The 25,327-nt window shown below is 46.1% G+C and overlaps 1 protein-coding gene across 2 annotated transcripts in view; it reads left to right on the forward strand.

The window, feature by feature from the left end:
• LOC146776117 (acyl-coenzyme A diphosphatase NUDT19-like) overlaps positions 1–25,327 on the forward strand; it is a 177,146-nt gene that overhangs the window by 49,246 nt on the left and 102,573 nt on the right. Inside the window, exons 1-2 of one of the 2 annotated variants that reach the window (XM_085639442.1) lie at positions 7,542–9,358; positions 13,706–14,557. In XM_085639442.1, the coding sequence (XP_085495568.1) occupies positions 13,823–14,557 (735 nt within the window). In that variant the 5' untranslated portion in view covers positions 7,542–9,358; positions 13,706–13,822. Of the gene's footprint in view, positions 1–7,541; positions 9,359–13,705; positions 14,558–25,327 lie in introns of those variants that run through there. The other variant, XM_085639443.1, reaches the window with a different exon arrangement.

Here is a 25,327-nt window from a genome sequence, read left to right on the forward strand (position 1 = left end):
TTGTGACTGTGACTCCGGGCTCACTTGGCAGAAACACCCCCTGACCCTCCACCCCCTATCGCAAAATGTAATGCCCGTGAAAAGGGTAGGTGAACACAGTGTTATATAGAACATAGTCCTGAGAGCACGATTGAAAATGAAAACTAGATATAGTGTATGGTATAAACTATGCACCAAAAAGTGTGATATAAGATGAACCGGGCGTGAAATATAATATGCAATACATTGTGCGCAATGACAGATTCATTGGAGAGCGCGAGATAGCACAGGCACTAGCGCGTGCTATGCGATGTGCGCCTTGGAGTGTAATATGCACAGGGCAGTGTTGTGTAACCTAACTAGTCTCTAAAGTTGTAATATAAAATATGTGCTGGGGAGTGTAACGTTGCATATGCACTGTGACAAAGATATGGATCCCAGATTGTAATATGTATGGCATAGCACTGTGCGTTATAACATAGGCATCGAGGAAGGCGAGTTAGATGGGGCAATATAACCCGTGCGAAGACAAGTGTGGCATGACATATTCACGGGGTGGTGTTACAGTGCACATGGGCTAGAGAGTGTCATAGCATATGCACTAGCTGGTGGAATACAACACAGAGGTGTGTGGCACTCGGCAGGCAATGGTGGGTGTAACACAGCATTGGGCTCTGCCAGGAGCGCGCTGTGACTCTCAAGTGATGTTCGTCCCCTTTCCAGAGAGTAAAATAAAAAGTATTACACATCCGGCAGTGGATGTGTGTTATATTAACCGTGAGGGGGGTTTCTTACATAGTTTTGGTCGAATTTTTGTTGAATCCCCTTTGAATGGCTTGGTGTGCATGTGTATTAAATGTGCCCGTCAATAGCTACCCATGTTTGTATAAATAAACGACAAGGGTGTCTACCGGGATTAGGCACGGTAGGGCATCAGACATGTCAGAGCTTCACTAGTGGTGTAAATACATTCCACGTGGATTCATTGTATGCATAGTCGCCTTTTAATGAATATCACTCAAATCGTCATGGTGATAGGTACGTACGGCTTGTCCGGCATTTCCTAGGTGTGTCTATAAATATATATTTTTTTTAAATAATAAAAAACAGTGGCCGGCCCATGGGATTGGGGTCAAAAAAATATAATTAGGAGACAGGCCCTGGGGGGTGGGGTCATCAGGGCCAATAAATTAGAATAAGAAGGGGAACCACACAGCCCCCCTTCTTAAAAAATTAAAATAAATAAAAGACTGGCATCGTGCCGGAGGCCACGCCCCCTCCTTGAAGCACTCTGCAAACGCGCCCCCTGGCGAGTTGTAAGTTGGGGAATTAATTCCTCTTCAATACTGAGGGTCCCTGAGGGCCAACTAGCCCAACAGGCATCTCCAGTATGCGCCAGGGAGCTGCGCTGCAGACAGGTGTTCTGAGGCCAAGCCCCTTTTTACACCTCTCTGCAACGCAGCTCTGTGGCGCTTACTGGAGGTACCTAGTGGTCTAGTTTGACCCTAGGGACCCTTAGGATTCAAGGGGACTTAATCTCTCAACTTAGAACAGCCACAGGGTGCGTTTACACAGTGGTGAAGGGAGGGGACGGGGCCTGAGGTGACGTGTGCAAACACGCACTATGGCACGATTTAAAAACTCAGAAAATATGTCCTTATTTTAGTCTTTTAGAGCACTAACCATAATTTTGATGCCAATAAGACCCTCTCATATATGTAATTTCTAAAGGAAATGCTCTAGGTATTACAGTTTTGATAACATCAAGATGACGTCAGGCGTTCCACACTTTTGTAACAATTATAGAATGTTAGCAATATAGTTGTTCATTAGGATACTGTTGAGAGGCAGAGGCCAGGGGCACGCACTCTGCAAATTGAAGGCAGGTAGGAGGGTGCAAAGGCAACAATTTAACCACACTGAGCAGGCAGGAAGGGCCGTGGCAGCACAACAGACTATGGAGGGCAGTGGAAAGGGGGCAGGGGCAACAAACCAACAATACAGGACTTGCAAGAGAGGCTGTGGCAATGTAATAGACCATTGTGGGCAGAAGGAAGAGGCAATGGTAGTACAACCATACATGCCAACAGACCCGATTCAGCCAGGAAACGTCCAATGTTTTTAAGCTCAAATGGGCTTTATTTGATCTGTCTCCTGTCTACAATCTCCTCTTTTTCAATGTAACTCAAAGGGGAAAATCAATACCCCAGTTTTCTTTCAAAATCTCCCTCTTACCAAGTTCAAAATGTTCGCAAGTATGGTACATTGGATCATGGAAGGAAATGGGGTAGGGACATGGAGTTGGATAACAGAGGACAGGAGGGACATGGAGAGGTGCACCAAACTGACCCTGCAGGGCAGGCATCAGGGTTTGCAGCAGCACAATACACCACACAGGGCATGCGGGACGGGAGTGCAGCACATCAATCCATAGAAAGCAAGAGGGAGGGGACAGGACCATGCACATGGACAACAGAGAACAGAGGGGCAAGAGGCAATGGTAGCTAGCTGACCATGATGGACAGACAGGAGAGAAAGCTGCAGCATAACAGACCATAAAGGGCAGGAGGGACGGATCAGGGGCATTACAATGGAACAGACATTCAGGTGGGAGGGGGTCAGGGGCAGCTAACTGACCACACAGGGAAGGTGGGAGGGGCCATGGCAGCACAGAAGACCATGGATGGAAAGTGGGAGGGTTAGTGGCAGCACAATGGCTATGATGGGCAAGAAGGAGGGTGCAGGGGCATGCACAAAGGAGGATGGAGGATAGAAGGGAGGGTCAGGACCTGTGCACAGACAAGAAAGTTCAGGGGAAGGGGCCTCACAACAGACCGCACGGGGCAGGCAGGAGGAGCAGTTGCAGCACAACAGACCAGGGAGGGCAGAAGGGTGTGGCAGTACAATGGACCATGTAGGACAGGAGGAAGAGGATAGGGGCATGGCATGTGGACAGGCAGGGTGGAGGTGGCAGGGACAGGTTACAGTCATCTGACAATGCTAGGCAGGTGGGAGGGGAGCGGCAGCTCAACAGAACACTCAGAGTAGATAGGAGTGGCAGGTCCATGGAACATGGTGAGCAAAAAGGATGGAGCAGGGGCATGCACAAAGACATCAGAGGGCAGGGGGAAGGAGAATAGGGGCAGCAAGCTAAGCACAGAGTTTAAGTAGGAGGTCAATGATGGGGCATAGAATTGGGCAATGGAGGGCAGGAGGAGGGGACTGGTACATCATACTAAATTGAGGGCAGTGGCAACACATCAGACCATGCATGGCAGGAGGGAGGAAGCTAGTCCATGGATTCACACAACAGAGGATAGGGAAGAGGGGGATGGGGCAGCAAGCTAACTGTTCAGAGAAGGCGGGTATTAGGAACTTTATTGTTTTTAAAACGTGTGTCTGTGCGAACTACTTAAACTATGAACAAGTATGCAGCATAATCTCACTTTTATTCAGGAAGAAGAGGACGTTTGTGACTGTGACTCCGGGCTCACTTGGCAGAAACACCCCCTGACCCTCCACCCCCTATCGCAAAATGTAATGCCCGTGAAAAGGGTAGGTGAACACAGTGTTATATAGAACATAGTCCTGAGAGCACGATTGAAAATGAAAACTAGATATAGTGTATGGTATAAACTATGCACCAAAAAGTGTGATATAAGATGAACCGGGCGTGAAATATAATATGCAATACATTGTGCGCAATGACAGATTCATTGGAGAGCGCGAGATAGCACAGGCACTAGCGCGTGCTATGCGATGTGCGCCTTGGAGTGTAATATGCACAGGGCAGTGTTGTGTAACCTAACTAGTCTCTAAAGTTGTAATATAAAATATGTGCTGGGGAGTGTAACGTTGCATATGCACTGTGACAAAGATATGGATCCCAGATTGTAATATGTATGGCATAGCACTGTGCGTTATAACATAGGCATCGAGGAAGGCGAGTTAGATGGGGCAATATAACCCGTGCGAAGACAAGTGTGGCATGACATATTCACGGGGTGGTGTTACAGTGCACATGGGCTAGAGAGTGTCATAGCATATGCACTAGCTGGTGGAATACAACACAGAGGTGTGTGGCACTCGGCAGGCAATGGTGGGTGTAACACAGCATTGGGTTCTGCCAGGAGCGCGCTGTGACTCTCAAGTGATGTTCGTCCCCTTTCCAGAGAGTAAAATAAAAAGTATTACACATCCGGCAGTGGATGTGTGTTATATTAACCGTGAGGGGGGTTTCTTACATAGTTTTGGTCGAATTTTTGTTGAATCCCCTTTGAATGGCTTGGTGTGCATGTGTATTAAATGTGCCCGTCAATAGCTACCCATGTTTGTATAAATAAACGACAAGGGTGTCTACCGGGATTAGGCACGGTAGGGCATCAGACATGTCAGAGCTTCACTAGTGGTGTAAATACATTCCACGTGGATTCATTGTATGCATAGTCGCCTTTTAATGAATATCACTCAAATCGTCATGGTGATAGGTACGTACGGCTTGTCCGGCATTTCCTAGGTGTGTCTATAAATATATATTTTTTTAAAATAATAAAAAACAGTGGCCGGCCCATGGGATTGGGGTCAAAAAAATATAATTAGGAGACAGGCCCTGGGGGGTGGGGTCATCAGGGCCAATAAATTAGAATAAGAAGGGGAACCACACAGCCCCCCTTCTTAAAAAATTAAAATAAATAAAAGACTGGCATCGTGCCGGAGGCCACGCCCCCTCCTTGAAGCACTCTGCAAACGCGCCCCCTGGCGAGTTGTAAGTTGGGGAATTAATTCCTCTTCAATACTGAGGGTCCCTGAGGGCCAACTAGCCCAACAGGCATCTCCAGTATGCGCCAGGGAGCTGCGCTGCAGACAGGTGTTCTGAGGCCAAGCCCCTTTTTACACCTCTCTGCAACGCAGCTCTGTGGCGCTTACTGGAGGTACCTAGTGGTCTAGTTTGACCCTAGGGACCCTTAGGATTCAAGGGGACTTAATCTCTCAACTTAGAACAGCCACAGGGTGCGTTTACACAGTGGTGAAGGGAGGGGACGGGGCCTGAGGTGACGTGTGCAAACACGCACTATGGCACGATTTAAATTGGGGGTATAATTTCCCTTCAATACTGAGGGCCCCTGGGGGCTAACTAGCCCACCAAGTGCTTCCGGTAAGCGCCACTGAGCTGCATTGCAGAGAGGTGGTCCAGGCTGTGCCACTTTTTACACCTCTCTGCAACGCAGCTCTGTGGCACTTACTGGAGGTACCTAGTGGGCTAGTTGGACCCTAGGGACCCTCAGGATTCAAATGAACTTAATCTCCCAACTAAAAACGGACACAGGGCGTGTTTACACAGTGGTGAAGGGAGGGGACGGGGCCTGAGTTAACGTGTGCAAAAACGCCCTGTGGCCTGTTTTAAGAGGTAGTTTTAATCCCTCTGCCCTATTATATACTAGGGGCTTACAGAGGAGGTCATGCTAATCACAGGGGGACAAAGCAAAAACCAAAGGAAATGATGGACGGAGTGTTGAACATTGCAAGCACTCACCCCCAGTCAACTGATCTGGGTCTAATCCATCACCGTTCTTTAGCCCACTCTGCCACCCCAGTTCAGACATGGCCATATGCAAATCTGTCTGACCCTGTGCCTCATGGAAACAGTCCAGCCTGAACTGCCAAGCCATGTCTTCCCTGAACCGGAAACAAGCTTCCTAGGACCGGTTTCTGGCATTTCAGCCGTCTTCAGCCAGGCTTGCTTGAATCCAGTGGCAAAGTGAGCAAGGGACTCACGTCTGAGCATACCCTGCCAACTTATGGCGAACAAAGCAAAAACCAAAGGAAATGATGGACGGAGTGTTGAACATTGCAAGCACTCACCCCCAGTCAACTGATCTGGGTCTAATCCATCACCGTTCTTTAGCCCACTCTGCCACCCCAGTTCAGACATGGCCATATGCAAATCAGTCTGACCCTGTGCCTCATGGAAACAGTCCAGCCTGAACTGCCAAGCCATGTCTTCCCTGAACCGGAAACAATCACAGGGGGACCCCAACGCATAATGTTCCCTAGTGTATGTAGGTGTTTTCACTGTATTCTAAGTGTCTTTTAACATAGCACTGGCTCTAGGACTGGTTAGTCAGACTCAGTTACCACCAGTATCCGTCTGAAAAAGTTGAGGGTACAGGATGATTTTGCAACAAGGATTCTTTCTGCTCTTCTTTTTGTTCTTTCTGCATGTTATTCTTCTTCCTGCACTTTTCTTCGTCTTTGAGGACTTCTGTTGCTTCTTTCTGCACTTCTTTTTTTTCTTTCTGTGGATTTTTTCTTCTTTCTTCACATGTCCTATCTCTGTAGGCATAGTTAGAAATTAGTATTTAAAAAACCTTTGAAATTCACAGAAAAAACCATAGGTTTCAGGCACGTTATAGTTAGGAATTAGCATTTAAAAAACCTCAGAAATTCACTGAAAAAAACATAGGTTTCAGGGGTGTTATAGTTAGCTGGACTTTTCACTTGTACAAAACCATTGAAATTCCCCCGTTATAGTTAGTTCAGCTAACTATAACTCACGCGCCCGCAATGCACTGCTGATGACGTCACATATTACATCACTCATGACATGGTCAGTGACATCACTCATGACATCACTGATGACATCTCAAATGACATCACTGATGACATCACTGATGACATCATCCTTGTGATAGAGTGGCAGACCTCCTCTCACCCTAATATAACCTTTGATACACACATTCAAAAATAGAGACTAAAATTTTCAAAACAATGGACATACCAATACCAGTTACAACAACCTATTCAGTAATTCTAAGATCCACATACACATCCACTCATTCACCAACAGTCCTATACAGTCACTCATACATGTACTCACTCATCATATGTACTCATACACCTATACATCCTGTTACACAATGCCACTCATCCATAGAGTTACTCACACACATAGTCACTCATGCTAATAAAGAATCAAACATACATTTACTTGCATATACAGTTATACACCCACCACCACACTTACTTCTACGGAAACTTACACATACTTAGTCTTTTAAACAATCACTTATAAAAACACATACTTATTCATACAGGAACTCTTTCAATCTCTCACTCTAACATATACTCACTTATATACACCAATAGTCACATACACTAGTTTAAAACATATGTAGTTACTCATAAAGACACTATTGAGACAGTCATTCACTCACTGACACACCCATACACACACTCATCCACCCATACAGTCCTGCACACATGCTGTCTTCAACACATACAAACAGTGAGTCACTCATTCATGCACCTATGCACTACGTAATACCCCCACCGAACCATGCAGACACTCAGACTTGTAAAGATGATCAGAAAATGCGGCATCACATCCTTCCTTATTTAAAGTCAATTTCGATTTTTTGCCATGATGTTCAATAATGAGGTTGTAACATGCCCACCTTTGTGCTTTATCCGGAATAGTTCCATTCTGTGCAGGGGGCAGATACACTTTATTTCCTCCGTTTGTCCCAGAGCATCGGTCCTCATTTTCAGAGATGCTATTCCGGATAAAGCACAAAGGTGGGCATGTTACAACCTCATTATTGAACATCATGGCAAAAAATCGAAATTGACTTTAAATAAGGAAGGATGTGATGCCGCATTTTCTGATCATCTTTACAATGCATGCTGGTCAATGTAGTGCGAGAATCAACAAAACAGGGACTTTAACCACGCAAACTCAGACAATGATGAAAAATAACGAACTGTCATTTAATAACAAAGAGTATTGTGTAGAAAAGTTATGGTATAGTCCCAGGTTAGAATGAAAATACATTGTGACCAGTGCCCCTTTTAAAATCAGTGGACTGCATGTGATTGTCCTTCTTCACTGTTTTTAACTGCAGTGCATTTAAACTCAGAGCTAGTGGTTCCTCACACGTGCATATGATTAAAACCGAAGACGGTTGAAACGCGTCATGCTATTGCTACTGAGCTGCCTACTGGAATAAAATCAACTTTGACTCTCTCAAATGGATGGGCTTGATTCTGTGTTGTAAAGGCAGCATGATTTCTCGTATGGAATATGGAGGCGGTGACGACGCCAACAAGCCCCGACCCGTTTGGAAGGGCACCCACTTCGTCAAAATTGCATTTGGAATTTAATGAGAAGGGTGCCCGCCGGCTGCGTACATTGTTGATGAAAAGACAGAGTCTGGTGGAGCCACCGCTGGAATGGGAGGCTCTGCCACCATCTCGATGCGAGGCCTGCTGGCTAAAGACTTTCTACACACTGGTAGCAGCCAGGGTTTGCAGATTTCTTCTGCACTTTGGGAATAAGAAAAGGTAACGAAAACAGGCAGCCAGGAAAAGAGACATTTTAACATCTCTGAAAATGAGGACCGATGCTCTGGGACAAACGGAGGAAATAAAGTGTATCTGCCCCCTGCACAGAATGGAACTATTCCGGATAAAGCACAAAGGTGGGCATGTTACAACCTCATTATTGAACATCATGGCAAAAAATCGAAATTGACTTTAAATAAGGAAGGATGTGATGCCGCATTTTCTGATCATCTTTACAATGCATGCTGGTCAATGTAGTGCGAGAATCAACAAAACAGGGACTTTAACCACGCAAACTCAGACAATGATGAAAAATAACGAACTGTCATTTAATAACAAAGAGTATTGTGTAGAAAAGTTATGGTATAGTCCCAGGTTAGAATGAAAATACATTGTGACCAGTGCCCCTTTTAAAATCAGTGGACTGCATGTGATTGTCCTTCTTCACTGTTTTTAACTGCAGTGCATTTAAACTCAGAGCTAGTGGTTCCTCACACGTGCATATGATTAAAACCGAAGACGGTTGAAACGCGTCATGCTATTGCTACTGAGCTGCCTACTGGAATAAAATCAACTTTGACTCTCTCAAATGGATGGGCTTGATTCTGTGTTGTAAAGGCAGCATGATTTCTCGTATGGAATATGGAGGCGGTGACGACGCCAACAAGCCCCGACCCGTTTGGAAGGGCACCCACTTCGTCAAAATTGCATTTGGAATTTAATGAGAAGGGTGCCCGCCGGCTGCGTACATTGTTGATGAAAAGACAGAGTCTGGTGGAGCCACCGCTGGAATGGGAGGCTCTGCCACCATCTCGATGCGAGGCCTGCTGGCTAAAGACTTTCTACACACTGGTAGCAGCCAGGGTTTGCAGATTTCTTCTGCACTTTGGGAATAAGAAAAGGTAACGAAAACAGGCAGCCAGGAAAAGAGACATTTTAACATCTCTGAAAATGAGGACCGATGCTCTGGGACAAACGGAGGAAATAAAGTGTATCTGCCCCCTGCACAGAATGGAACTATTCCGGATAAAGCACAAAGGTGGGCATGTTACAACCTCATTATTGAACATCATGGCAAAAAATCGAAATTGACTTTAAATAAGGAAGGATGTGATGCCGCATTTTCTGATCATCTTTACAATGCATGCTGGTCAATGTAGTGCGAGAATCAACAAAACAGGGACTTTAACCACGCAAACTCAGACAATGATGAAAAATAACGAACTGTCATTTAATAACAAAGAGTATTGTGTAGAAAAGTTATGGTATAGTCCCAGGTTAGAATGAAAATACATTGTGACCAGTGCCCCTTTTAAAATCAGTGGACTGCATGTGATTGTCCTTCTTCACTGTTTTTAACTGCAGTGCATTTAAACTCAGAGCTAGTGGTTCCTCACACGTGCATATGATTAAAACCGAAGACGGTTGAAACGCGTCATGCTATTGCTACTGAGCTGCCTACTGGAATAAAATCAACTTTGACTCTCTCAAATGGATGGGCTTGATTCTGTGTTGTAAAGGCAGCATGATTTCTCGTATGGAATATGGAGGCGGTGACGACGCCAACAAGCCCCGACCCGTTTGGAAGGGCACCCACTTCGTCAAAATTGCATTTGGAATATATATATATATATATATATATATATATATATATATATATATATATATATATATATATATATATATTTATTTATATCCATTTATATATATATATATATATATATATATATATATATATATATATATATATATATATATTACCTACTGGCGGTCGCCAGTAGGTAGTTATAGTTAGGACCCTGTTTCCATAGGAAATACGCAACATTCCATTTGGAATAACTTTGGCGCCGGTCGACGAATCCTCGCGAAATTTTCAAAACTAATGGGGCGCTACCCTCCGCTCCTACCCTGAAAGTCTCGGGGGGATTCGTCAAGCGGGGGCTGAGAAAAAAGGGGGGTCCCAAAACGCGTTTTCCCCATGCATTTTTCCATAGGACCTTTAGACACAGCTATAGCCCGAACGGTTGAACAGAATTACTTGTAATTTGGCAGAGAGGTAGTCCTCAGGTCAAGGAAGTACCTTTTGTAGGTCTGGTGTAAATCTGTTCAGTAGTTCCTGAGAAAATAGCATTTAAATCAATATATATATCTGTAAGCGCGCTCCGAGCGCGCACTGTAAGCTTACAGTACGCGTACGGTGCCGTGCGCGAGCGCGATTCTGATTGGCTGTTAGATCTTAGTAAACATTCGAATCGGTCGAAACCAGGAAGTGTCGGCCGCCATTTTCTCTCTCGCACTCTGAGGGGGGGGGAGGAAAAACAAAGTTGGTTATCAAAAAACGGGGGCAGGCTAGACAGCTCCTAACCACCTTGCCTTGGTTATGGTGTGCCAGAAGACCATCCAAGTCCAAAAAATATTTTTTTTTTTTGTTGAAAAAACGCCGAATACGCTTACTGTACGCGTACGGGGAAAAAATAAATAAACAAAAACAAAATCCATATTTCCCCCCCCCCCCCGTGTTCAAAATGTGCCCGCAGTGCACCTTTTGAGCATGGCATATAACCATGACTAAACATTTAACAGAAAACCTTTCACAACGGAGCGCATAATATGTCCTCCGTGTGCGGACGGTGCGCGAAGGGCATCGTGCGTACATGGCCCATCCAGCGTAACGTGGGCACGCGGTGCGCGTAGCGCACCGCGTGCCCACCGTGCGTGCACGGCACTAACTGGTTAAGTGGGCGCGCGGTGCGCGAAGCGCACCGCGTGCTCACTGTGCACGCACGGTGCGCGAAGCGCACCGTGCGTGCACGGAACGAACTGCGTGAAGTGGGCGCGCACGGCACGAACGGCGTAAAGTAACTTAGCATTTAAAAAAACGTACAAATTCACTGAAAAAACCATAGGTTTCACACACGTTATAGTTAGGAATTAGCATTTAAAAAACCTTGCAAATTCACAGAAAAAACCATAGGTTTCACACAAGTTATAGTTAGCTGTACATTTCACTCGTAAAAAACCAATGAAATTCCACGTTATAGTTAGTGCAGGCAACTATAACTCACGCGACCGCAATCCTCTGCTGATGCTAATACTGTATTTAGACACTTATTTGCCCATGTCTTCTTCCATTAAATTTTAGCTATACATATATTACAAATATTTTTTTTTCATAAAGACACATATGTCATCAGCAGAGGATTGCGGTCGCGTGAGTTATAGTTGCCTGCACTAACTATAACGTGGAATTTCATTGGTTTTTTACGAGTGAAATGTACAGCTAACTATAACTTGTGTGAAACCTATGGTTTTTTCAGTGAATATATATATATATATATTCTGCATGGTTGCTTTTGTCATTAAGTATGTTTTGTGTACCCCATACAGTATTTCTGTCACAGTGCTGTTGCTGGGGTAAGACATGCAAATATTTGGGCCAAGTTGTTAGGATTATGGTCTTGAGGTACACTGTGGTCTGGTCATGAACTGTGATTGAAGTTTTTTTGTTCCACTCTTCCTACGGGGTAAGGGTGAAGGGCAAGGTTTAAGCCAAATGACTTGTGTTTGTAGTGTGAATCTTTGTTCCACCCTTCATACTGGATAAGGGTGAAGGGCAGGGTTTAAGCCAAGTGACTGGTGGTTGAAGTTTGTTGTTCCACCCTTTCTACGGGCTAAGGGGAGGGGCAGGGTTTAAGCCATATGACGTGCGATTGGAGTGTTGTTCTACCCTTACTTTGGGTTAGGGTGAAGGGCAGTGTGTAAGCCAAATGACTTGTGTTTGAAGAGTTGTTCCACCCTTTCTATGGGTTAGGGTGATGGGCTGTGTTTAAGCCAAAATAACGTGTGCTGGGAGTGGCTGTTCCACCCTAACTATGGGTTAGAGTGAAGGGCATTATTTAAGCATCATTTAAGCCAAGGTGTTCCACCTTTCTTGAAGTTTTGTTCATTTGCTCTGGGTGGTTCTCTACTGCGCCTAAGGTGGTTTGTTCCCTGTGTGCTGTCTTGTATGTCTGTTATGCTGGCCTGGGATTGGTAGAGGATTTGTGGTGTGGTAGAGTTTATGGTTAGGAAGGGAGAACGTGAGTGTATTCTTATTATATGTTTATATTTATTTCTTTATTTGCTGTGGTAACATGCATGGACCTTTGCAATTATTATGTAATGACATGCTGCTTATTCAGTTATGCATCAAGTGTGCAATGTTTTCCACCTGTTATTTCCACGTACCTTTATTTTCTGTAGTTTCAAATGTGGTTCTTTGCAATTTATATGTTATAAAACATTGCTTATTCAGTTATGCATCATGTGTGCAATGTTTTCCACCCGTTATTTCCATGCACCTTTATTGTATCTCGTTTGCTATGAAGTAAACATGCATGCAAGAGTTCGTAATGTTATTCTTTGCAAAGAAGGGAGATGTGTTATACCTGCTGCTCAGCCAGTGTGACTTGGATGTGGAATGTTGGTGCGTGGTGATGCTGTGGAATGTTAGATGAGTGAGAGAGTCAGTTGGAGAATGGGCTGAACAGCAGGAAGGCAGCTCTTGGTGGGCCTCTTTATGACATCTACTTAAATAAACATCTTACATAATCTACCCTGCACTACTGTACTTCTTCTACTACAACAAAGAGATTCTCGTAAGTGAAAGGAAATGGGCTATGGATTGTCTCAAAAGAATGAATTACATTTAAACCATGCATAGTACTTTTGGTATAATAAGAACATTGGTACCATTTCCCAACACTTGCCAAAAGCTAGACATGGAATATCTTTGTAAGAAACCCTCCATAAAGTTTACGATCAACACCCTCAGTCAGGCAGGGTTTTTTCCCAATTTGACAAGCCCCAACTCCAAATTGCACATAAACTACTTAAAATGCTGCTTAGTTGTAACCCAATTTTCTACAATAGGACTAGAGATGCGAATGGAATGTGTAAATGTTATTGAAAAATTAAATCTTTTAATCTCCCTTTCCCTTAATGATTGTCCTCATTATTTATTCGCGCATAGAACATTTTTAAAATCAGTTTTTTAAAAATAACAGATTTGGTCAAGGTGGAATGCAATTACATTTTTGGCGAATATGCAATTCTTTGATATTGCCATAGGCATTTCATGTTTTCTAATACTTATTACACATCAAACGTTAGTCTTTAAATATGTAATGTTCGGATGATGGTTTATGTAATTGCTGTATGCTTTTAATGATGTGGATGTTTATTTTTAATGGACATACGTCTTAATAAACTTATTTTCATTGTTACTACTACTCTCATTAGTGATAAATCTCTGAACGTATCTTTTACAACAGGGAATGTGACATATTAAATGACCATTTATAATAAAATATGTAATCTTTTTTCTTTGTTTTATATATCTCTGCAGAACTCAGTCTGTGCTGCAAGCAAACCAACCTATGAATCAAGACCAGAAAGGGAAGACAAATACAATCTTATATAACAGCTGAGGTCTGTGGGCTTACTGAATACTGCTCCACCCACAATGAACCTAGCATTAAAGCACTGGAGAGAAGCTGCTACACTGATTGTAGCTGCTAGAAATGGAAATACAGTTTTACAAAGGACTCCTTTACCCCTCTTAAAGGAGAAGGGCGCCAGCTGGCCTTTGAAAAGTGCCTATGACTATGAAGTGCTTCTACTTAAGAGAAGCAAGACTAGCAGTTTCATGCCCAGTGCTCACGTTTTTCCAGGTGGACTCATAGACTCTTCCGATTTTTCCAGTGAATGGATTGAAGTGTTTAGTAATTCTAAGAAGAGCCCAAGCTTTGGACTGGGTTTGGTGAAACAGCATCCCAGTTCAAGATCTCCAATATTTGCCACAGACAGAACAAAGTTTGGGTCGCCGATTCCAGGAGAGGTAGCCTTCCGCATCTGTGCAATTCGAGAAACCTTTGAAGAATCTGGTATTTTGCTTGTTCTTCCTAAAGGCAGTGAGAGAACTCCCAGTCAGAAACTGACAAAGACTGTACATTTTGATGATAATCAACTCAGTGCATGGAGACTGAGGATTCAAGAAAATCCTTCCCAATTTATACAAATGTGTCAAGAGTTACATTGCATGCCAAACATCTGGGCTTTGCATGAGTGGTCAAACTATCTAACCCCAGTTACTGGAAGAAGTGTAATGAGTAGAAGATATGACACGGCCTTTTTCATGTGCTGTCTACAAGACCAGCCGCACACACTTGATGACCAGAAAGAAGTTACTTCCTTTATGGTAAATGTTTTTTCCTACATATTAGTAAATGCCTTTGAGAAACTGCGTCAAGACCCCATCTTTAATTGTAGCATCCTTAAATAGGGTGGGCAGCTTTTCAGTACAGTTTGGGATAACCTGCACAGAGTTTGCAGCAAAGTGTTCTGGCAATCAGATGCCCTGGAAACAAAGCGCCCTATCTAGAGTCTCCATCTTCCTCAAGCAATTTTTTGTAACATTTTCTTCAAATGGTGAACAGTAAAGCACATTGGGTCCGTAACGTTCCTACTCCCATAAATTAATGTGTGTTGTATATTGTCCATTTTTCCCACTAATCGTACTCCCACTCTGTCTAGGTCTTTATCGTCCCCTCTGTCTCTACTATCCTCTTCTCGCCCCTTTAGTCTTCCTTTTCCTAGTGTGACCTGTTGTCCTTTCTGACTCTTCCTTTTCTCAGTCTACTCCCCTCTTCTGTCTCTTCCACCTTTTACCTTTCTGTTTACTCTCCCGTCCCTTTCCCTCTCATATTATATTCCTTCTTCTACCTTTTAGGGTGACCAGATTTTGAAAATGAAAAACCGGAAAGTTTCTCAAACATAGATGTAGGACTACAGTTTCACAACAGCGGAGGGGCCCAGAATGACTTAAATGACAAGATTCACCAATATAGAAACACAGACAACAAGGCACTAAAGGGAATGAATGTAATGTAGCCTTTACATAGAAATTCAGATCTGTTAATTACAATGATTTCTGAAAAGGTTGAATACTAATCCTGCATTGGGACACACATAAAAGCTTACTTCTCCGTTTTTAGTCGTCTCTCTCTAAAAAAAACTGTAAATGTGCTCTTTCAGTTCCTATGTCTGCCATACTTATGGTGGAATGTTATTTTTTCATATGTGTGAATACTATTCAGCATATATATATATATGAATTGAATGTCCAGCGTACCATCAATTAAATAGTAAACGTGTACACCCAGACGTGGCGTCGGCCAAAGTCCAAGATCTAGGCTTATCAGGGCTCGGTTGTTTTACGGGCGAACAGCTTTGTTACTGACGTTTTTGTTCAAGTCCTGCCCTTGGATACATTTTACTGCATTGAGGGTTGTAGACACTTACTGTGCTAGTCCACATGAGGAGGGAATTTCTACGGGTCGTCTGTTAAGTTTGGTCCTCAGGACTCCAAGGATCAAGATTTTAACTACTTACTTAGGTTGGATATGCGACTTGCATTCCAGCAGTGACAATTTATCAAAGCCTTGAAAAAGTCATTTAATACGACAAAACACGTGTCGGCCGTTTTTCATACCAGTTTGTGGCTGTTTTGCATACCAGTTTTTGCAAGAAAGTGAAGAATTTATTAAAACAACTGGAACCATTGATCTCTCGTATCAACTTCATTGTTTTGGATCTCGCTGTACGAATTTGGACCTGTCAAATTTACGGACTGTTTACTAATTAATTGATGGTGCTCTGGACATTCAATTCATATTTTTGGTATATCTAAAAGTTTTCTTCTATATACCTTACACTATTGTGGTGATGTGGTGTTATTTGTTCCATTGAGCACACTTTACTGTTTGTTTGATTAACATACGTCCCGAATACTGTGTATGTGCTAGCATTCTGTATAGGTCACTGTCGCCTCCTTATTTTCTAGTACAACATATATATATATATATTTATATAAAACAAACAAGAACTGTTATCATGTTCACTTAGTGCAACTATTGTTTGTCATCTTTTGACAAACGTTTGTGCTGATTTTTATATCCCAGCTTGTCATCAGCCACTCGGGAAGGTGTTTCATGGTCCAAATGAGGGTAATATTTCTTTTGGTAAATAATAGCTGTACACAGTCCGGCTCCACAATGTGATGTGTAGGCACCCAGCAGTAAAAGACTGAGGAGCCGGGGAGAGAGCTGCACTTTTTAACAGCATAGTCTCCACATTAGCCCAAGGACAGCTGTCGCCTGCGGTTTGGGAAGTTTCCTGCATTCAATATAAGCAGGATTCAAATGTAGGTGGGGCTGGACTGACCATATGAGACTTGGGGTTAACTCCTGGTTGGCTGAGGACCAAGAGGTTGATTTCAGGGCAAAGGAGAAATCATTAGCTATCATCTTAACTATCAACCCTAGAGAAACAAACATAATTTTCTTGTAGACAGCTATATTATTTGTTCCCCAAATTTTAATTGAGACGGTCGGACTTTCTCGTTACAATCACTCCCTACATTATGGGGCAGGAAATAGCACATTTTCCATGGCTATTGTTAGGTTCCAGTCCACTAGAATACATAAGACATAGTCTTTAATTATAGGATAGTTCTTCAAAGTACTCAACGGTTAATTACCCTGTCCACAAATAACCAGACACGTGAAAAAATAACTTTTTGAAAAGACTGCCTTTTCAAAACTTACTTTAGGTCAGTTCATTAACTGTGCTTCAGATTCTATATGTGGCAAAAACTGCAACCGCAATGCAAACAAAAAGGTCATAAGCAAACACCAGATTGCGTATGACTTTTTAATCTGGCTTTATATGCCCTTTCCAAGTTTTAAGTAAGCTCAACACCATAAATATATCATCTCTCTTTGAAGTGTGAAAAGCATAGGAAGTTGCATAACACCCCATAAATCTGGGTATGACCTTTTATCTCTTTTACATAATGATTATGTATAAAGTTATCCAAACACAGAAAGAAACCCCTGGGTCTGTGTGCATTAATAGCCTAGCTGGAAACATAACCACCAAATAGCTCGCCTTTTATAGGACGGTTTCCATCACCCACCGTAGCTGGCATGCGTCATCATTGGGAAACCTCATCATATCATGATGCCTAGTCTCGATACGGGTTACCAGTGGCAGCTCCTCCATGAGGGCGTCACCTCACTGCTTTCTCGTAGTGTGAGAAGCAGAAACGTAAAATGGTATAAGTACCATTTTATGTTACTGTCTCTCGCACTGTGAGAAAGCAGAAGTGCCTGGAGTGCCTGGTTGTGGGCGGGCGGGTGGGCGGTCCTGCTCGAGGGCAGGGGGAGAGTGGCTTTTCCCACTGTTGTGGGTAGTGACTGTTTGGTCAGCCCCAGGGCTGAACAAAGGAGTCATGCGCACTCCCCCTTTTTCTCTATGTAGGCTGCTGCATGCAGACTATATAGAGAAAATGACCCGGCTGGGGCGCTCTCCGCTGCGCCTCAACAATCACAACGCTGCCATTGCTGCGTTGTGATTGGCGGAGGGGAGGGAGGCTGCCTGTGGGTGGCTACTTCCTGTTGAGGAGTCGGAAAGAGCGTGAATCAGGACCCGGCCAGGAGCTGAAGCAGCCTGGGGCCTGGAGAAGTTAAGTTTTATATTTTAATTGAATTAAACCCCTCCCGCCCCCTCTACACATGAAATGTATGGCTGCATGCCCGCTCTCCACACTGGTGCGCCTTTGCTGTGCCTGCAAAACACGTTCTTAGAACGTAGGCTGGTTCTCCCCTCAGGACTGCGGCCAGGCATAGCCTTTGCTGTGTACCATTCTCTGCGGCTGCCCGCGGCCCCCCTTAGTCCCATTTGGGCATTTCCCCACCCCCACTAATAATGGGGGACTCTAGGAGGAGTCCCCTTATCAGTCGCGTCACTTCCGGCACGTAGAGGAGGGGGAGGTATTTATGCCTCCCCCGGCCATCTTGGCGTCCTCTTTGCGCCGGACACGCCGTCTTGCCGGACATGCCATCGCTCGCTCGGGAGGTGTCCTGGACACGCCGTCTTCCCCGCCTCTCCACGAGTCCGTGCCGATCCGACCTCCGGTGAGTGTATCCCCTTCCCAACCCCCTCCCTCCCCTCACTAGTATGTGCGGCTGGTATAGGCCATTGCTAATGCCCGGTTCGCCGAGGGAGGGGTGGGGATTGGCTCACGGAGCGGGTTTCTGAATAAACCTGCAGCAATACTTTGTGTGAGCCAGTCACCGGAATGCTCCTCGGCCGGAGATGCATCGGGCAACTGGAGGGGGGCCTGGAACATGTATGTCCAGCACCTGCCTCTCCTTCCCGCCAGCTGCCCTGGAGGCACCTTGGGTTGGGGAGAGGGCAGCGGCGGTAACACACGGGTAGAGAGGCACATCGCCCCAGCAAGTAAGTTGCTCCGGTGGCGATTCCGGATGACGGGGGGGCTAGGGGGGAGATGGGACTATACATGTGCGGGAGCTGTGAGGCAAGCCGGATCAACAGCAGGCCCCCACCCGCAAGCCCCTATCTGCAGCCCGTATGTGCTCGAGGAGAGGAGATGTGGTCCGTCGGCTGCGCTGCCGACATTGGTGCAGGAAACCAGGGTTCGAGCCTCGAGGTCGCGTCCTGTGATTTTGGGAAAATCACTTAATCTCCCCGTGCCTGAATATGTAATGTAAATACGGTGCTCATGTGCAGCCGCCGACTTTGGTGCAGGTAAATAGGGTTCGAGCCACGAGGTCGCGTCCAGTGATTTTGGGAAAATCACTTAATCTCCCCGTGCCTAAATATGTAGTGTAAATACGGTGCTCATGTGCAGCCATCGACTTTGGTGCAGGAAACCAGGGTTCGAGCCTCGGGGTCGCGTCCTGGGTTTTTGGGCAAATCACCTAATCTCCCCGTGCCTGAATATGTAATGTAAATACGGTGCTCATGTGCAGCTGCCGACTTTGGTGCAGGAAACCAGAGTTCGAGCCTCGAGGTAGCGTCCTGTGATCCTGGGCAAATCACTTATCTCCCAGTGCCTGAATATGTAATGTAAATACGGTGCTCATGTGCAGCCGCCGACTCTGGTGCAGGGAACCAGGTTTCGAGCCTCGGGGTCGCGTCCTGTGATCCTGGGCAAATCATTTAATCTCCCCGTGCCTGAATATGTAATGTAAATACGGTGCTCATGTGCAGCTGCTGACTTTGGTGCAGGACACCAGAGTTCGAGCCTCGAGGTCGCGTCCTGTGATTCTAGGCAAATCACTTAATCTCCCCGTGCCTGAATATGTAATGTAAATACGGTACTCATGTACAGCGCTCCAATACCTTCGGGTCGAGTCCACGCTATATAAAAGATGCAGCAAAAAAAAAAAAAAAACGCTGTTTCAACGTTTGGGTGTACGAGTTTAACATTACAGGCAATGGCATTTTCTTCAGGTGGGGGAGGCCTCGCCCGTCAGCGGGTCGGGCTTCACATGGTCCCAACATGACTGGGCAGGCGGTGCCAACGGGCGGGGTGTAATCCTCACGTGTCACGGTGGCTAGGGGTTAAGGTCTTCCATTATGACGGTAAAGGCTATGTGTTTAAACACCGTTGGTCCAACGCTTGTGGTGTACGGCAGCAGGTATTAGAGACTGCGTGGGCCCGGTTGCAACTGCCTCGCCATTACCTGAGGTTCCCAACCTCCAGGTTACTCCGCATAATCCTAAACTCTGAACGGGCCCTCCTCCCCCGGCCAGAATATGGGCGGAGTGCGGCAGCTGGTATGGGGGGGGATCTGGGGTCGGGAAGACCGCTGGCCCGCTTCCTTCTGGCACCTAGTTGCTTCGCTAGCATCGGACAACCAGCAGGTTGTTGCAGAGTAGAGCATCCCAACCGTTTTGGGGGCCCTCTGCCCACTGGGTGAATGGGGTCCCCAGCCGGAGTGGCCCGGTCGATCAGGGGCCGTGGCGGGGTAAGCCATCATCAAGTGGCTCCATCCCTGGGGGTGGGGAGGGTCGTCATGGCCGAACGGGAAACCTTGCAGGAAAACCAGGGTTCGAGCCTCGAGGTCGCGTCCACATCCTGAGATGCTGGGCAAATGACTTGATCTCCCCGTGCCTGAATGTGTAATGTAAATACCGTGCTATGTAAAGCGCTCCATACCTTCGGGTCGAGTCTGCGCTATATAAATATGCAAAAAAAAAAGAAAACATTCGTGAGGAAGTGGCAAGTGGAGGGCTCGCGACCGGGCACGGCTTTTGTGGTGCTCGGGGGGGCGATCACCGAGTAGTGGGAATCGGCAGGGTCTCGCGTCTGTTGCGCAGTCTGCTAGCAAACCTTAGAACTGCACAGATGTGTTCATTGCTAGTAATCTTGCCCAGGGGTGCCACCAATGTAACCCTGTTTGATGTAGTCCTTATTAAAGCATTAATAAGGTTGTGGCCTGGGACAAGCTTCATTAGGCACAAGTAGCTCTCATGATAGAAATGTTTCAGATCCCATTGAACACAGGCGTGTCATTACTGTACCGTAACTTGATGTGATGCTCCGGTTTCTCAACGCCGCGCCTAGTACTCTTCAACGGTGATGTGCATATTTGTTAGCCTTCAACGGATGTGTTCGTTCGCTCTAATTTCGCCCAACCGGCAAGTGATTGCATTTATGGGAATCCAACGCGGCGCTTGGCCCTAGGATTGTCGGCAGTGGCCCAAGTGCATCAGGTGCGCACTGGTGCTACACTGGTGCCTTTTACCCTGGTGATGGCATTGTTAAAAGCCAAGCAGGTTCCTTTGCTCTAGGTCAGGCTGGCCATTGGGCCCTGTTGAGGCATGTTTTGGTTCGTTGCAGCACAGGCTGTGTTGCAGTGTTCAGTCGCAGCAGATTATCCTCGCTGGCTCCGCTGACTGGAGTGGGGGGTTCTGCCTGGCTTGGGTGCATACCCTGGCCAACCAGAAACTCCATATACAATATTGTTATAAAAATTCCAGGAGTGGTTTGCGGTCCTGTTGCTACTGCCTCACAGGCGAACACAAAGACCTATCATATCCCTGCGTCTGGCTGCAAGTCTAATGAACGACAGTCCCTCTGCGTCTTGACCAGCACTGCCTGGGTATGGCAGGACATGCAGTCAGTCTGGGTGAGGATGGCCCCCCTGAGGTGAGGATAAAGCTCAAGACACAAGTTGTACCCCGGGATAACAGTGCAAGGGCTGAGAGTGTGCCTACCTGAAAAGGGGATTGAAAGCACAGTATAATTGAGTATAGACATCGAAGCGTGCTTGCTGGAGCCTGGGACAGACGTGTTTCGGGCTCTGCGCATCCTGTGGCTGTGTTTTTTCATGGGGTGTCACCTAAGGGTAAGAGGACTAGAGGACATTGCTGCCCTGCACCATATAAGTACCCTCCGGTGTTCCTATTTAATGGGTTTGTCCGGTAATGATTTAAAATGCGCACCTTGGGCCTCGCTTTTGGTATCATGCTTGCACTTGTATAAGGGCGCCGCTCCATTTCTGAGGTCGTTGGTGATGTTGGCTATGCTCTCGCCGGGTGGGCCTGCTTGTGTGCCCTAAAGGGGCAATGTTCCTAGCGGTGAGCTGTGTGCACCTGCTGCCTTGCGCTTGGTATATCTTTTGGTTAGCTTGTCGCTGGTACAGGACAGGTATGATGCCCTGGTTCCTGACATGCTCGTCGCCTATGTGATGGTCTGTGGCAGGGAGCTGTATCCCTGTAGCGTGGTATCAGTCAGCTGGTGCCCTTACATAATTTCACAGCATTATAGGTTACTGTGCCAGCTAACCACAATCAGGTAATGTTTTGATCTTTGCCCTCAGGATAAATGGCTTTCTGGAATCAAGCAGGTTGTCTCGTAAATGGTTATGGAGAAAGGTTAGTGCATAGTACAGAATAAGCATAGTGGGGACAGATGCCAACATGTGTCAATTTGTTTCCCTATAGCAGGGATTGTACCCCTGTGAGGTTATTGAGTTTGATTTCTCTTGAGGTCCCTGGCAGTGCCTTTGGGGCGGGCTGCCCTGCCTCTGTGTGCTTGAGGCATGCATGACTGAGTGAGATGCAACGGGGGAGCAGAAAAGAGTGGCACACTTGCTTTTCCCCGGAATTCTTATCCATGAGCCTCAGTAGTGAGAATGATCATGCCAACAGTGACAAGGAAATCATTTATGACTCTTGAATCGGCTTATTGGCAAAGAGAGGGCAGCAATGTCTAGTGACGACCTAGAGTGGACAGTCTGTTGAATGGGTTACCACGCATCTTAACGCGGCGTGGGGGGCACACAGGAGTTGTCATAGCCTGATTTCAAGAAATGGACATCTAGAACACTCGCCTGTTTATTACACAAGCCTGGCATTGTTCGGTTGTCTGTTTGGGAAGGCAAATCGGCTCTTGCCACACTCTGGGGGGATTATACAGCCAAGGTCCACCAGTCACGTATGTGACCAAGCTGCAGGCACTGATGCCTCAGGCTTTAGAGGAGGCAGTCTTGTAGTGCGGCCCCTGCTGTTCAGCTGCTGGCGTTCTAGCGCCGCTAGTCAATTTAAGGGTCTTATCTGAGATGTCCAGGGGGCATCATACCTTGGCTCTCGACTCACCCTGGGCAGAGTTTGGGATGATCTCTGCGATGTGACTGGACTGGTTTGGAGCAGCAGCGCGGGGTGTTTTGATGCTGTTTTTATGCCTGGCCGTGAGGCTTGTCCTGCGCCACAGGATGCTATACATGGGGTGAGTGGATGTGGTTGATGACCAGAACGGCCGACCGAGAGCTCAGAGACTATTGGAAACTGACCAATGAAATCAACGTGTGCAGGGCTTCGGACTGGAGGAGGGAAATCTTAGTCTTTTTCAACCGGCACATTGGCTAGCTACTGTATTAGTGACTGACTTAGTGTCAGTGACACTTGTTTGTTTTGGGCTTTACCCCGGTCATCACCAGCATTTCTACTGGCTGGTCTGCGTGATGCATCCGGGCGCTGCTAGGCACACGAGGTGGTAATTCTAATCGCAGAAGGGTCTGTGTGTCCGTGCGTTATATGAGATATGTGATGCCTCAGTTGGGCATGAGGTACTTATGATATGCGCCCTGCTACAAGTGTTAGTAGGATACACTGCTGATTGAGTGGATGCATAAGGTGTTATGCTATTTACAGTTCCTAGCAGCAACTACAGGGTGGTGTTAATTGAGCTGTAGGATGGTGGTCCAATTGCCCCAATGAGTTAGGTAATCCCTTAATGTCTTGATGAGGTGATAGAACAGGGTAATAGGGGCAGATGGAAGTAAGTTTCTCTTGGATGGACGATACAATGGGTAATTAAAATAACCTGGTATGGAGTCTCTTCTGTAGGGTGCATAGTGTGTCACTGTGGGAGTGCGGTTGGCACATTACATTTGCCTCTAGGATAAGCTGGTATCTCTGCCTAACCACCTACGGGGTGGGCAGGTGTCAGCTTAATTGTGTACTTTCTTCTCCTGACTAGAGAGGCGGGTTCAGTCAGGCTTAGGTGCATACCCTAACCAGCCCGAAACGTTGGTAGAGAATACCTAGGAGTTGTTTGCAGTCCATTCGCAGCCGCCCCCAGGGAGAATGTTTTAGGCCACTAGGTTTGTGGAAGGCTCTGGTTTGGGAGCCTGGTGAAGAGCTAAGGTCAGGCTAGTAGGTCTCGGTCTTTCGCCGCACCGTTGAGTCCCAGCCATGAGCGGATTGTATCAGGGAGAGCTGGGTGTGGGTCAGGAAGCGCCAGGCATCAGTAGCACTGAGCGGCTTACAGACAGATGTGGTACCCTATCCAAAGGGCATCGGGAGATTAGAGCCCTACTCCGAGGTACCGCCTTAAGTGCTTGGAGGTCTGTCTTGCACCGCTTTCCAATGGAAACAATTGTCTAGCGGGCTGAGCTGAGCATTTTTGCAGGCGTAAGTAACCGTATCAGCTACCAGTCCAAGCATGCTTCTGTCACTAATTTACTCAGATAACTTGGACAGGAAGTAAGGCGGGCCGGATAACTTTCTTCTACCTGCATTGGCACATCTTGTCGGGAGAAATTGTCAAAGGGATTGCACTTCAGCCCGGTAAAGTTGCACCCATCCACACCAAGCAGATTGTGTAAGATCACCCTGGGCCGCATTGACACATCCCAGTATTAGGCCAGTGTGGTTGTCACTGCCATTAATTATTACATTGAACTAAACAGGACGTGTAACCGTGGGTTACAACAGCAGAGGTTTGGGGATAGCTAGACCCCACCCATTGTCTAGGTGTGGGTTTAATTAGTTGGAGTTGGCACTCTTGTTTGAACAGGGGTTCGAGGCTACATGAGGGCATCACCATGTCTCAGACGGGCATTGTTCGTTTCCCAGGGGGCAGCATTTGAAGGCAAGGCTCTTTCCAAATCTGTCACCAGAACACAAGGTAGTCAGGGCCAACTTGTCCGTTGGGTGACTTGTGCAGGCACCTGTGTAGCCATCACTCAACGAAGGGGGGAGTTATCTCAAATAGAGGGCACAATGCATATATTGTTTCAAACCAGATTCAACACCATTAATGTGTTCACCAGGGTCTAGCAATCAAAGAAGGCTGTGCAATCACCTGGCAAACGGTGCAGATTAAGTGCATTCTAGAACCAAGGTTAGGTGACATAGGAGTGTGACCCAAGATACACAGGTGGCGGAATGGCAACGCAGGATTTTCAGCTTATGCTGGGTAGGAGGTTCCGTATCACCAACTAGCAGGGTGCCATGTGGCATAAACCAGTAAATATGTGTAAGAAAGACATAGATGCAGGCCAGGAGAGGTTTGTCTAAGGTAGTACGTATTGCCAGGCATGGTTAACAACCCATCCACACCAGTTGGATAGTCACCAACTGACACCGGGATTCTCGGATCCTAATAATCATTGGAAGACACACACGATTCTGTGGTCTCGTGGGGTATGTTAGTCCCACCCTGAAGTGTAGAAGGCAATAGAACTGCACATGCCACTATTGTGGGGGTGAGAGATGCAGCAATTTGATCCCTGCCAAAGAAAACCAAGGTTCTTATGGCCAGACGCACAACATACAACCGTTCACCCTTGCCTCACTGAAGGTAGTCTGT

This window comes from Triturus cristatus, chromosome 12 (assembly GCF_964204655.1).
Source record: "Triturus cristatus chromosome 12, aTriCri1.1, whole genome shotgun sequence".
NCBI lineage: Eukaryota > Metazoa > Chordata > Amphibia > Caudata > Salamandridae > Triturus > Triturus cristatus.